The 14,725-nt window shown below is 45.0% G+C and overlaps 1 protein-coding gene across 1 annotated transcript in view; it reads right to left on the reverse strand.

Moving 5' to 3' along the window:
* Window positions 1-13,853, reverse strand: part of LOC119383249 (myosin light chain kinase family member 4) — a 55,156-nt gene extending 41,303 nt beyond the window's left edge. Inside the window, exons 1-2 of the mRNA XM_049413087.1 lie at window positions 13,830-13,853; window positions 5,995-6,164 (exon numbers count right to left, since the gene is read on the reverse strand). Of these exons, the coding sequence (XP_049269044.1) occupies window positions 5,995-6,164; window positions 13,830-13,853 (194 nt within the window). The remainder of the gene's footprint in view (window positions 1-5,994; window positions 6,165-13,829) is intronic.
* Between the last annotated feature and the right edge of the window lie 872 nt (window positions 13,854-14,725).

Genomic DNA, 14,725 nt, shown 5'->3' on the forward strand with positions numbered 1-14,725 from the left:
TCCTCAGTGAGGAAGCTTTCAGAGTGACATAAGGCGGCCTCACCAAAAATGAAGGCTTCCTTACTGAGAAAGGAACGTTTCGTTGTTTGGCCCGTAATTTCAACTGAGAATTTACTTTCAAAAAGACATACATGACATATTACGCGCAGAAACATGGCGCAACAGGTAGCATTCACTCTGATAACGCCACCCCTTACAGGGACTGACAACAATTTTTAGGGCACCTATTTTATTTAGCGTACATAAAGCTAACTGGCCAGAGTGTCTATTCACGGAATGGTAACTTGGTAAAACGCCGTGAACCTCTGTAACCACAATATTTCTATCTGCGGCGCATATGAAGTTGCATATACGCACTCGACAACGCATGCTGCCAACAGTGAGCGTAAGAGCGGTTCGTGTTCGAGCGCGGTGATTTACTGCGCATGCGTGCACACCGCGCGCTTGCGCCGCGGCTCGACATGGGCCACTGGCGGCCGCGAAGGCAGCGCCGCTTGTAAACGTGCAACTCCTTTTACTTCGTAGGCAGCACAGAACAGAGCGGGGATAGATAATAATATACATACTCTAGCTTTGAGGACGAGTTATGGCGCTCGTGACAGCATCACACTACGTGACCGGCTTCATATTCCAGCTACAAGGCTCTTCCGCTAGGCCGCGCGACATACCGGTTTTCGTTACTTTTAAGCACGATTTAAAAATATAATCCAACTCACAACGCGAAAAGGACGCTGGAATCTGTCACCATACTTCACGGTCTTTTTCTTTCTACCAAGATCTAATCGGACGTTCTGCCCAGTTGTCGGTCCCTTTAAGTTTCTGCGCTAACATTTTCCGTTATTCAACCTCACCGCCATCACGTCTAATTAAAAACATTCAATGTGCACATTGGTTTTGTGGTTTGTGCATTCTACATGAGAGCAAGCGACGAAACATTTTAAGCGCTTTGTGCAAGAAAAGCGGATGATAGGTGTGCAAGTGTTGAGATCGTGCCGGTCATTCGCCTGGAGTGTTGTCTACCCGAACTCGAACATTACACTGTACAATCATATAAAAAGTATACCTCGTGCAACTTTTACAGCGAAAGCTGTTATGAGATCATTTCACCGGCCGTTTTTGGCGCCGTAGTTGTCGCCGCCGCCGCCGCCGCCGCCGCCGGTGTCCGTAACCAGTATCGCTCGAAATAAGAAAAAAAAATAAATAAGAAAAAAATTCCAGGATGGAACGAGGTTCGAACCTGGGTCCTCTGCGTGGGAGCCCAGTATTCAACCTCTGAGCCATGCCGGTGCTTGAAACTGCTTTGCTAAAAGGTCCTATACAGGCTTCATATCGGGAAGGAACCACATTAGCATATGCAATATAGCGTGGTAGATGAGTAAAATAAGCACCAAGCGTAGCACACCGCGAATTCTGTAACAAGGCGTCACACAATGCGAATTGCGCAACGAGCAGGTTGTTGAATGCTTCCAACCCATTACAAAGGACCCTGCCATAATTCTTCATCATCAGGCACAGCATCAACAAAGTGCGCATAATGCCTTACATGGTTTAGCAGGTACCAACGCTCTCCGTAGAATGACAAAAAATGGCAGAGTGCCTGCTGGCCTACTTCTCAAAAATTACAATTATTTATAGCGTAGTGGGTTCCTCGCAAGTGCACATGGATTGGTTGCCAAGGAACACCATAAGCGCATGATACACTTCCTCTGGGTCTCAGTAAAATTACAATGATTTATAGCGTAGTGGGTTCCTCGCAAGGGCACTTGTATTGGTTGCCAAGGGAGCCCATAAGCGTATGATCCATTTCCTCGGGGTCTCAGTAAAGTTCTTCGCTCCCCCCCCCCCCCCGTCCTCTTTCCCACGTCAACGTATGTTATACAGCATGACGGGAGAGGGAAATAGCGAGCGGGCGGCACCCAATGCAAATTACATAACTGGTGGCCGTTTAAAGATTCCAACCCATTACAAAGGGCTGAGCCATAATTCTTCATCATCATCTCAGTCGTCGCGTGAACAAAGTGCACATAATGCCTTACAGACGTGTAGCTGGTGCCTCGCTTCTCTCCGCAGAATGACGAATAATGGCTTAGTAGGTGCTTCCAAACTTCACAAAATTGTGATTTATGGCGTAGTGGGCACCTTTCTAGTGTACTTGTATTGTAGCCCCAAGCGGGCTCTAGAAACGCCGCTCTTCCAGCTTTCGCTGTGGCTGTGCTGCGGTTTTAGCGCAGACCTGGCGTTTTTTTCAGTATTCGTAAGTATAGCCGCGACCGTGGCCGCTGTTTCCAACTTACGTAAGCTGCAGCGCATCTGGACGAGTATTTATGGTGCACAGATGCCAACGTTAGAAAGGTCGTGCTTACTCACGCGTTGACACTTAATTTCCCATTGAAATCTACTCGCGCAAACGGCGTGATCTTGGTCCGTTAGTAAGTGCCTCGTATGTGTAAAGGAGGCACAGCACAGCTAGGGAGGAGCTGATAGATGCTTGTGTTTTCGAGTTTGAGTGCCGATGGCGCAACGCTGACTGTTACAAGCAGTAGCAATTGAACAGCTCTCATAGTATACCGACCCTGTACACGATACCCTGGTCAACGACCTCTGGTAAGCACGCTCGTGCCCATACGCGCAAGCGGCACCGGCGGTGCCCGATCGCACGACGGCCTCCTAAACCTGCGCCCCGACCCGGCGAAGCGTGTGAGGGGCTCGTTATACGCGCCGTACGAGTCTCGAGAGGGCCATCGGGCCGCTGGGGGACCAGTCGCCTATACTATAGGCCAGAGCTGGCCGCACGGTGACAGGCGGCCAACACAGCGAGCTACAGTCCGATATAGGTTCGCGCACATAAAAAGGCCCAGAGGGTGCTGTGGCGCTGCGCGATCGCTGAAAGCAGCAACATTCGGAGCGCATCTCAGAGGAAAAGTGCGTAAGAGGCACGAGTTATTGAAGCAGCGAGAATGCAAGCAGTGATGTCGACAGTCTACTCCATAATATATTGTTCGTTGGACATTTTAGCGCAACTCACGACTTCATTGTTCATGGAAGCAGCGTCGCTGCCGAACTGAGGCAGGTACCTTAATCAATGCATGACAAAAACGCAGCGTGCCCTTCCACATCTATTTAGCTGCCGCGATGGCAGCTGGCCTAAAAGACGCGGGGTTCGATCACAGCCGCGTCGGTCGCATTTCGATGGAGGCGAAATGCTACAGGCCCGTGTACTGTGTGATTTCAATGTACGCTAAAGAACCCCAGGTGGTCAAAATTGTCCGTAACCATCCACTATACGGCATCTCTCATAACCTGAGTCGCTTTGGTACCGTTAAACCTCACAAACCAACCAACCGTCTTACAAATACAGCGAGAGCCAGGAATATAGCAATCTAGGATGGTTCAAGATACATGAGCCTTCTGCTCTTGTACATATGTATCATGACGGGCCGAAGACGGGCTGCTCAGACGATAACGCCCACCACATTGTATGACGCCGTCTGTACAGGTTAAGCGCAGCCTACGTGGAATGCTAGCGTATGAAGAAAAAAAAAAGAGAGAGAGAGAGACACAGGTATACAGCGTAGCGCGTTACTATCACCCACAGACGCCTTGGTCGGCCTATGCTTCGAAGAAGAATGGCAAGTTGTTTGCGAAACAAAGAATGAGCATCGACTCGAAAGGGAACAACGATAACATGAAGCGTTAACGTTATGTCATAGCTACCATAGCTACGCTGCTCGTACGGTACAACGCACACATTTTATATATATATCGGAGTATCCTTGGCAAGTGATCAGAGTGTTGATAACATGATACCTCTCCATATAGCTGCCGCTTGGAACTGCCGTATATAGCGTTCAGCTATCCCTCCAGTCGGTCATACCAGCCGTCTTATTGATCGAGGTGGAGGAAATGGAACCGGATTCAGAGATACTCTATGTACCGGTGCAAGCTTCTCAAGTGGCGCGTGGTCTTCGACGCATGTGGGTTTTCTGGCAGTTATAGGCATGAATTATTGTGGAAAAGCGCGCCTCATATATGTGATCGCTATAGAGGCGAGCCTTGGCAGATGAAGATGCGCCCAGAAGATTCTATTCTTGCTCGATTGTGGCCCAAGTCTGAGCGTAATGTAATTGAGGTGTTCGGCTTAATATAAGATAAGAGCGTGTTGGTCTTTTTGGCACGCCTTCTCAGAACTATAGGAAACAAAGGCCACGGATTACAGAGCAGCATGCCCCTATCTACACTGGCACGCATCAAGATCGATGAAACGTATATGGAATACGTTCGTCAAACGCTATTGCCTTGAGCGCGTAGGTCTTCTGAAATAGCTAACCTCTGTCTTTCTTCCTTTTCAAAATGAAAAATATTTATTTAGACAGCAAGCCCAAGTTTCTTATTCAATGTCATGAAAGATGCTTGATCATCATAAAATCACCCATTTCTTCACATTACTGTGTAAAAATGACCGAACTGAAAAGTACACTATAAACATATGTTTATTGAAACCAAGAACAATGTTAGTATTCCCATTTAGCAATTAGTAAATATATAACTACAGTTATTACATACGCATGTTTTCGAGGAGTGTTAATTAAATGTTAAACTTAGGATACATTTCTGTGTCCGTTTGCGATATCTAAGCGTAATCTAAGCTCTTTGATAAGTTCCGAATATCTTTAATTAGTAACCTTCCTAAAATGTTGATGTGGATTTGATATTTCATTTGTTCATTTTTCGTGCTTATTTTGTAATTTTTATCTAATGATCATGCACAGAGGGTCCCGGTACGGTTTTCTGACCTTGGGACCCTCTTCTATATATCCTTAAAACGCTGTAACCATAATATGCAAAATAAAGATTTCATTTGATTTGATTTGATTGATAACAGATTATACCCACTGTAAAAAGCAGGGCATGCAGCAAAGACGTGTAGGTTCACAAGACAGGTGCTGTCCAGTGTACTTATATCTACCTTATGTTGACGCGTCCGCCCTGCGCTGCCTTTTTATACAATGAATGTGAACGAGCACGCTTGTTTTTACAGTCTACTGAATATTGTGCCAGAGTGTCACAAGGCCAAATTTAATTAATGTTTGATTTTAATTACAGTTCTGACACTTATTGACTTAATATTACATCAATTCAGTAGTCTTGAAGCCCGAATAATGCTTCACAATAATCGTATACGATAATAACCTCTAGGGTTCTACGTGCCAAAACCACGACATAATTATGAGGGACGCTGTATAGTAGGGGACTCCGAATTAATTATGACCACCTGGGGTTCTTTAAAATGCACCTCAATCTAAGCCCACGCATGTTCTTTGCATTTCGCTCCCGTCGAAATGCGGCCGCCATGGCCGGGTATCGAACCGGCATCCTAGAACTTGGCAACACAGCGCCTTAGCGGCAAAGCTAATTGTAACGGGTATTTGACGAACGTTCAAGTTTGCTGCGTCGCAGCAATGAGAAACGCTTGACATTAATGGACCGGTGTTTTTAAAAACGTTATAACAGGCGCCCACCACAAGTATAAAACCTGTAAGAAAAGCCGTAGATCGTTAGTTATGGTTTTCTTGGTACGCACGCTACATTACTCGCCGTTTACTCGGGTGTTATAGCAGTGACGGTAAACATACGGTTTGCGATACGTCATTACCGTTCCGTGCTAAATTGATGGCTGTACGAGAAGGTTCTGCCTGTGCGAGTTGCTCGATGCGTACAGTAACATGATGAGATGATTGTTCTGGCTAATACAGGTCTTGCAGATTGAAATAGCGAAGTGCTGGCCACGACGATACAGTATTTCCATATTACAGTACGGTAAACCGGCGCTGCTAAAAAACCCTGTCCCGTACAAACGAGATCTTCAATGTGAACTTGAGCACTACGCAAGCGCCACCTAAGCTACAATATGGTCCTAGCAAAACACTTTTTGACAATATAGCCAATACGGAATGTGGCGCCGGCACTTGGTCGACACTACCGTTCCACACTTGCCTTCCACTTTGACGGAGGCAAAGCCCGAGTCGCTTCCGAGACTGTTCTCCACGACCACCTGGTACTTTCCGCTGTCGTCGCAGCAGGCCGTCCCGGATGTGCAGCTCACAGCGGCACGGTCGCTCGTCGGAGACGCTCACGCGATCCCCGGATGGTAGCAGGGGCTTGCCCTGCGATACCAAGCATCAGATATGCGACTGTTCAGAAGCCCGCGCATGCGCTGTGCATTAAACGGCCTCGATGTGCCCAAGTGACAATGAGGCGAACACAAAGTCCACACGGACATGACTGCAACAAATTGTGTTAGCTGCCTCTGTTGCAACGGCCCCGAGTGAAGAGAAGGGGGAATACAAGGGCGGCCGGTACGGTGTCCAGGCCGAGGCACGAGCACGCAGGCGCCAGATCGGTCAGACACGCTCGTGAGACGAAAGATAGCAGAAAAGGTGAATATTTACGTCAACAGTCAGCGATCTCCCTATGAAAGGTGCCGTGTTGAGGGGCCCAGGGTTACATTTCAGCACTCAGTGAGTACATTAACGCGCGCCCGGAGCATTGTAGTCGGGCATTTCTTGCATTCGCCTCCACCGGTCGCCGCTGCCCTCGATCTCAGCAACAGGGCGCCACAGTTACTAAACATCGCAGCGGTTGTTAAATTAAGAAAAGGCTGCTCGAAAAAAAAATGCTGAGTCAGAGTACGCAATGCTTTCACGAGCCACCAAGGCAAGATGGTGTGTACGAACGACGCACCGCATATTTCAGTGACAAAGGCGTGCCTCAACCGCCACGGTGAACGTCCCAGGGCAAGCGGAGTGTTTGGACAGCAATAAAACGTGTTGAATAAGCAGAAACGCCGTGCACTACATTGTGTTATCAGGCCACAGCACGACGGAAGACGGGCAGTGTACTTTGGCGACGGCCGCCTCCGGCAACTTCTCTCATCGCTAGAAGTTGCGCGCCCTTATTTTTGATAAATAGTTGCCACACGACGCAACTAATGCTCCAAGCGTTTCAAAGCGTTGCCTCGCACGAGGGAAAATTCCAAAGGTGTTTTCTTTGGCATGTTTAGACGCTATAATAACAATAATAACAATAAAGACTAACCCAATCGAACATCGGACTACGGCATACGGCGAACCCCTATTCGAAACTAACCATCAAATCTTGTGGATCAATTTCCACCGTAAGTTGTGCGAGCACTGCGTCTTGACGGCCTAGTGCACCTGCGCAACCAATAGCGGTAAGATTATCTCCAAAGCACAGGAAAGGGCTAAAAAAAAGCGGCACTTTATAGGGACTCACTTGCGCCTGGCACGTACCCATTCTGTACACTCAATAACCATGCGCACACTCTTTGATAAGATATACGCAATTTTCTTTTTGTCAGTCGGTTCTAAGCGCCGAAACACAATACGATTATATGTGCACGCCATGGTTTGTTTCCTTAATTCCGCGTTATTTCATGCGCAAAAACCAAGAGATATATGACGAGGCACGCTGAAGCGGTGGAACTCCGGTTTAGTTTGACCACATGGGGTTCCTCAAGGCGTGCCCGATGCACTCTGTTCGCGCTCGCTTTTGCATTCCATCGGAATGCGCCCGCCGTGGCCGGAAATCGAACCCGCGACCTTAGCAGCGTAACGCCATAGCCGCTGATGGTATATCGCGACGAGTACAAGTAACAAGAGTCGCACATAGATAACCCACATGTGGCAGTAGTGACGAATGAATAACTGTTGAAGCTTTATGTCCTTGAGCGAGAGCAGCGCGTGTTCTGCCTGACAAAGCTGCTTATGCGTACATCTTGTACTGTGCGATCGCTGCGTCGGCGAGGTTTTTATGCTTACTGGCTTAATGAAAGCGCGCACGTTTTCTGTCATTAAGTAAAACTCCCAGGGTTCCTTATGCATTCGCCTAAGGCGACACGAAAGCGAAACCAGCCGCGGTGGTCTATGGTTATGGTGCTCGACTGCTGACCCGAAGGTCGGGGGATCGAATCCCGGCCGTAGCGGCCGCATTTCGATGGAGGCATAGAAGCCTGTGTACTTAGGTTTAGTTGCACGTTTAAGAACACCAGATGGTCGGAATTTCTGGAGCCCTCTTGCCTCGTAATCATTTCGTGATTTTGACACGTAAAAACCCAACCATAATTATTATTATTTTCACTCACGAGGGGGTCACAGTTCGTGTGAACAAACCAGTGATCCTGAAATTAAATAGTTGCATCAAAATCAATCTTTTTATGCTCTCTACTTCTGCGCGCAAATACTTGCAGGTGTGTAGTGTTCTTTTCATATTTACTTCTTTACTTCAAGTTTGGATCGCTCGCTGTTCACAATGGGTGAAAAGATGCCCACCACAATCAAAGAACTATTTCGATATGGTTGTGACGTGAATGCAAATCAGAAGAAAGAAATTGATAGCCTGAAGAAAAGCGTACAATATATGAATGCGGCCTTTGAAGAAATGCGTGCAACAAAAGAAGAACTAGCAGCCTTAAAGGGACCGACAACTGATTTTTCTCGACCCAGTTTTTTACGGCGCGACAGGAAGCTCACCCTTCGTAGCGTTTGTAGCTGCAGTGGTTTATCCGAAAAGCACGTAGTTATTTTATACGCAGTATTTTTCGATCTGAAAGGCTCCAAACACGCATGGAGGCTTTTTCCAGCAACGCTGAGAATTGATAGCGATGCCGATAGCCCTTGTGAAAGCTGTCATTGTTTTCCTTTCGCAGCTACTGTAACTATGCTTAACCACCTTTATTTTGAGCTTTCCAACCATTTTTGAAAATAGCAACCTGTTACAATGAGATGTGTGGCTTTATACACCTTCCCGGTATTTGTACAGCGTTGTTTGCGCCTGCACCCAAGGTTACCTGCGCCTGTGTCATGGATGGCTTGTCCCGGCGTCGTTACTCTCTCGATACACGAGCCAAGCCAAGTAATCGAAAACGTAACTGTGCATATGCACGGCCTCACCGAGTAGCAGCGCGCGTCATTTCTGAGACGAAGTGTAGGTAGCAAAACTATGTCGCTCCAAAATGTTAGCGACCTGGAAACTGCGTGCACGGTTGCATGAGCACGCTGAAAAGTTGCTCAAGACGCGCTGACGAGCATGGGATCATTACGTCACGCGAAGGCAGCGCCACTTTAACGCATACTACTAGCGCAGGCCTATATGTACATTATTATGGAGTAATACCTTTTAATATAAAGAAACGAACAATATTTCAATACTAACAAAAAAATCGTCGACCGCGTACAGCAGTCAACGGTCACGTGGCTGTCTTCATCGGATCATTCATGTTTTTGCCGCCAGAGGCGCCACAGGTCATTTTTCGCGACTTTCAATTAAGAAATAAAAATATAAATCCATCTCTCACGAAAAAACAGGGTTGGTTTGGGTCAGTGCAACGGACAATCTTTACATCAGTCGAGTCAACTCATTTCATATTCTGGGTAGTTGTCGGTCCCTTTAAAGAAAGAGCATGTCACCTTAAAGAAACAAAAAGTCGAACTAGAACAGGCACTTTCTGCTACACAGAAAGAACTTACTGAGCTTAAGCAGTACAGCAGGAATAATAATCTGGAAAGCAAAGGTATTCCCCAACTGCCTGACGAGTCACTGGTTGAGATGGTTCAGAGAATCGGTAACGAAGTTGGAACACAGATCGTACCAAGTGACATTGACGTAGTGCATCGCGTGCCCACAAAGGACAAAGAAAAAAAGAACATAACATAGTCGTTAAATTCTTATGTAGAGCAGCACGGGACAAAGTTCTCCAAGCAGCAAAAAAGAAAAAAGTTCTCTACCAATGAAATCGGCTTTCCTGGCACCAGTCCTGTCTACGTCAACGAGCATCTATGTCCAGAGTACAAAGCATTGCTAGGCATCACAAATGCCAGAAAGAAAGAAAAGGGATGGGAGTTTGTGTGGGTTTCCCAGTCCAAAATACTGTCTAGGAAAGCAGAAAATGCTAGCGTAGTTCACATAGCTTCCTGCGGGGACCTCTCCAAGATCGTCGAATTTGACTGAATACTTTTACTCTGAGTAGCTGCATGCTCATGGACACCGTTACGCCTAATACGATTAAATATGGCAGCTCCACAATGCTGCGCCTCTTGCACTGCAACGTACGAAGTCTGAACCAAAATTATGACGAAACGATAGTACTCATTAGTCGACAAAGTGTTAAATACGATGTTATAGCCCTATCCGAGACATGGTTGAAAGATGGAGAATTCATAAACATTAGTGGTTATCAATTTGTGTCCCTTCCAAGACAATCACATTCCCGAGGCGGCGGCGTGGCGCTGTACATATCATCGCGTATAACCTTTAAAAAACTAGAAAAATTTACGGAAACAAATTTAGGAGAGCTAGAGATGTTGTTCGTTGAAATGCACAATAACGTCATCGTGGGCGTCTTGTACACGCCACCAGATACAAAGATTCAGCCATTTCTTGACAAATTAGAACATATTCTACAACAGTTTACAAGTGAAAAAAAAAAAGCAAGTCGTCCTTTGTGGCGATTTTAATATTGACACAAGCAAACGAACAAGCGCAGAGTATCAGCACTTAGCGTTAAGGCTTTAGAAATCATATTTTAGCCCCAACACGAGTTACACCGACAACAACTGACCACATTTTGTCAAACACTGATAGTGAAGCTATCACTTCCGGCGTGATATGAGAAAACGTGTCACAAGATTTCCAAACATTTATTTATGTTTCTGGTGCTTATCTACAGGCAGCGAAACAAACTACCGCACAACCGTTTAGGATCGATTACAAAAAGAGTACACGGGCAATCCAGGAAACACAATTTTTAGATTCAAGCGATACAGATGCAAACGCAGCCTACGCAAACTTTTCATCACTCTTGCAATCACGATGCATAAAAGTAGAGTGCAGATCTCGCAGATCAGCGTACCTGTCTACACCAGTTTTCCCTTGGATGAACGAAGAAATACTCAAAGTTATTAGATTAAGAGAACATTGGCTGACCAAAATGAAGCAAAATAGAGATAACGGTTATTATAAAGAGTTATACAGAAACACGCGTCATCTGTCGTTGTCGATGATGAGAAAACGAAAAAAGGAATATTACAGTAACCTTATCACGAAAGCTAACGGTAACACAAAGGAAATTTGGCGTATAATAAAGGCAGTTGTAAGTCCGGAGCCTCAACAACCTGTTTTACCAAACTTAAGTATCGTAGGTTGTAGTGATGGAACTAGCAGAAATATTTAATGATTACTTCGTAACCATACGAAAGCAGTTGGAAATCTGAAAAAACGCAGGATATAACTCACCATTCCCTACTGTTCACAAGGATACCTTCTTTTTCCGAGAAACTACTGAAGCTGAAATTATTGCAGTTGCACGTCAGATGTCATCAAAGAAAGCCATGGGACGTGATAAAATACCAGTTAAAATATTGAAGGACAACATTGAAACCTTATCCACACCTCTGGCTGTCATTTTCAACCAGCCCTTCACGAGAGGCGTGTACCCCGAGCAGCTTAAGATAGGGAGGGTAACACCAATCCACAAAGGCGAATGCCCTGACGAAATAGCAAATTACCGCCCCATAACGATTCTATCCTGCGTGAACACTCTTTTTGAGAAGCTTGTTGCCAAAAGAATGATCGACTTTATTACAAAATACAGTATCCTAACTCCGAATCAACACGGCTTCAGAAAAGAACACAGTACGGCTACTGCGGTAAGCTTCATGACAGAAACAGTAAACCGCGCATTAAACGATAACCAGTTCGTCATAGGTGTTTTATTCAATTCGTCTAGATATAAAAAAGTTTTTGATTCAGTGGACCACAGTATAATGCTAAACAAACTCGAACGCTATGTATTTAGAGGAATATCTTCAAAGTTCTTTCGCAGTTATTTATCGCAACGGACTCAGTATGTACAAATACTCGGTAGCAAGTCAAGCCGGAAACTCGTTGAAACAAGTGTGCCGCAAGGTTCAGCACTTGGACCGATTTTGTTCTCCCTCTTCATTAATGATTACCCATATGCAAGCAGCTCTATATGCAGATGATACCACCTTACTTATAGCACGTCACTCTCTTCAGGAAGCCGAATCACTCGCCAATAAAGAACTGCAAGCAGCCTTTCAGTGGTTTAAACGAAACAATTTATTATTAAATGCAAAAAAAAACAAGTACGTTGTTTTCGACTCTAACTGAAAAGTGATTCCGTGGTCTCTACATTGGGGAAACTCGTATTGACAAGGTAAACGCGTATACTTACCTTGGCGTGACTCTAGACCCTTCATTCCACTGGATAACTCATATAGACAATTTGCGTATAAAACTAAGCTTTGGATGCTTTACATTATTTAAAGCTAGAAACTACTTTAACTTACACACCCTCCGTATATTATACTTTAACGTTTTTCACTCTCACTTGACCTATTGCATCGAATCATGGAGCTACACATATACTTCATATTGCCCCGTCGTTACCATTTTGCAAAAGAGAGCTGTACGAACCATTGCATCAGCACCCAAGAATGCACCATCCACTGAAGTTTTCCGAAATCTCAACATAATGCCGTTTAACATGGCTAGGCAATTCAAAAGCACAATATTAGTACACAAAATAATGAATAAAAACGTTTACCCCTTCACTTATTAGTCTTATTACAACTGAGAGGTCACACTCGACAGGCGGAACAACTAAATCTTAACCTGCCGATAGTCCACAATGTTTACGGCCGTCGAACAGTATCCTCTGTTGGCGCAAAAATCTGGAACAGTATCCCTTTAAATGTCTGCCAAATATGACGCAATCGCTCAGGAAACTCTTCCTATCGGGGAGTTACCAGTCACCGTATTGATATCGAACTAATAACTCTGTGTGCATGCACATTGGGTCATTCCACACCAACTGTCCCAGCCTTGGCGCTCGACCATCTGCGATTTAAATGAAAAAAAAAAAAATCGAGGACTGTCTATCCAAAGCCAGAAGCCTTCCGCCAAAGTATTTTTGGCGGAAAAAATTTTTCAGTGCCGCAAACCTTATGTTAAGTTTTTCAGAAAGCTCTAAACTATGGCTCGGAAAATGCGTTTTCAAAAAATGTCTTCTTCATATATTAGGCTAGGACAAATTTTTCCCTACATAACGATCGTAGGCTTCTGACTTAAAATAAGTTTCACGAACGTTTACGCTTTCTTGAGTTTTTCATGCGGCCTTAAATATTGGCAATATGACCCATATTGGGGATTTTTTCATAGAAAGGCGACATTCAGTGAAATGTAATATTCCGTTTTAACTGATAGCCAGGAATTTTTACTGTAGCCCAAAAATAGTTTCAGACGTATATGGCGTGAAATGGTGTGTACAGCTGGCGACAAAGTTGCAAAAAATTTCATTTTCGCACATGTTTAGTCGTAAATTTAACATTGAGGTGGTCCTAGTAAAATTATGCTAAATAGCGCATTTACTAGCCACGTTAGTTGTCTACTGACTGAGAAAGTTTTATCAAATTACTTTTTGTTTTAACCCTTTCAGCCCTGGATTTTTTATTTTGGCCGGAGACATTTTTTGTGCTTGTTTTCCTAATAGTTAGGACCTCAGAAGACCAAAAACGAAAAATTGAGCCAGTGGGGCAAGTATTTATGGATTAATTAGCATGGAATCAAATTAGGTCATCAAGGCTCAGTGGTTGTCAAATTAGGAAAATGGCTTCTTTATTTGTGCGACTCACTAGAGTACACAAAATGTGAACCAAGTCTCACTTTTCAGCGTGATACTCCTTGAAACAGCTTCTGTACGACGTCCCGAAAACGGCGCTTAGCCGCCTCACCTGACCCGCCTCGGCGTCAACCATGACATCGCTCAAGCTTTTTCTTCTTTGTGGCTCCCAGCTCCACAAATATGTCGCAACTTTGGTGTTAATCACAGTGGGAATCATTGAAGAAGTATTTCCCCAAGAATGAGCACTTTTGGTTTAATTTCTGAGGTGCTAGGGGAACTTTTGTGCGGTGTCGTCAACTGACGACGCCAGGGCCGAAAGGGTTAAGGAAGAAAAAAAATTTTGAAGTTGTGCTCTGCCGATGTCTCTTTTTGCTTGTGTTTTCTCTACGCAGAAACGCGTCCAGCGGTTAGTACAACCTACATGGGCGCGAGGTTCACTACGGAACAGCTAGACAAGCTAATCATTTTTGCCCGTGCCTGTTTGAATACTTTACTAGTGAGTATTGGCCTGACTGAACGAGAAATACGAACTACGCTAGCTGTTCACTGAAGGCCGGCATAGTGTGCTTACGCAACAGCGGACACCGATGCGTGCAACACTCCGTTGCCTGCGCACAGATATAAAAGTGGGAAGAACACTGCGATTAAGTAAAAATTCTGTTGCTCTAATATGAAACGCATGTTGTACTTTTGCACCAATTCACGATCACTGGTCAAACATCATCACTTACATACGATTCACTTATAAATATACTCATCACTTATATACCATTGTGTTCATTCACAAGTGCAACTTATCTGCTTTGTTAAAGCAACTAGTCTGTTCCTTTTGCCACTTTTAAACCTTTGCGTAGGCAAAGGGTTGTTGCACGCATCGGTGTCACTTCCCGCTGTTGCGTAAGCACACTATGCCGGCCTACAATGGACAGCTGCATGTGGTTAAATTCACTCCAGCGGGGTTCGCATTTCTCGTTGACTCAGGCCAATACTCGCTTGTAAAGCATT

The sequence above is a fragment of the Rhipicephalus sanguineus genome, chromosome 1 (genome assembly GCF_013339695.2).
Source record: "Rhipicephalus sanguineus isolate Rsan-2018 chromosome 1, BIME_Rsan_1.4, whole genome shotgun sequence".
NCBI classification, from domain to species: Eukaryota; Metazoa; Arthropoda; class Arachnida; order Ixodida; family Ixodidae; genus Rhipicephalus; species Rhipicephalus sanguineus.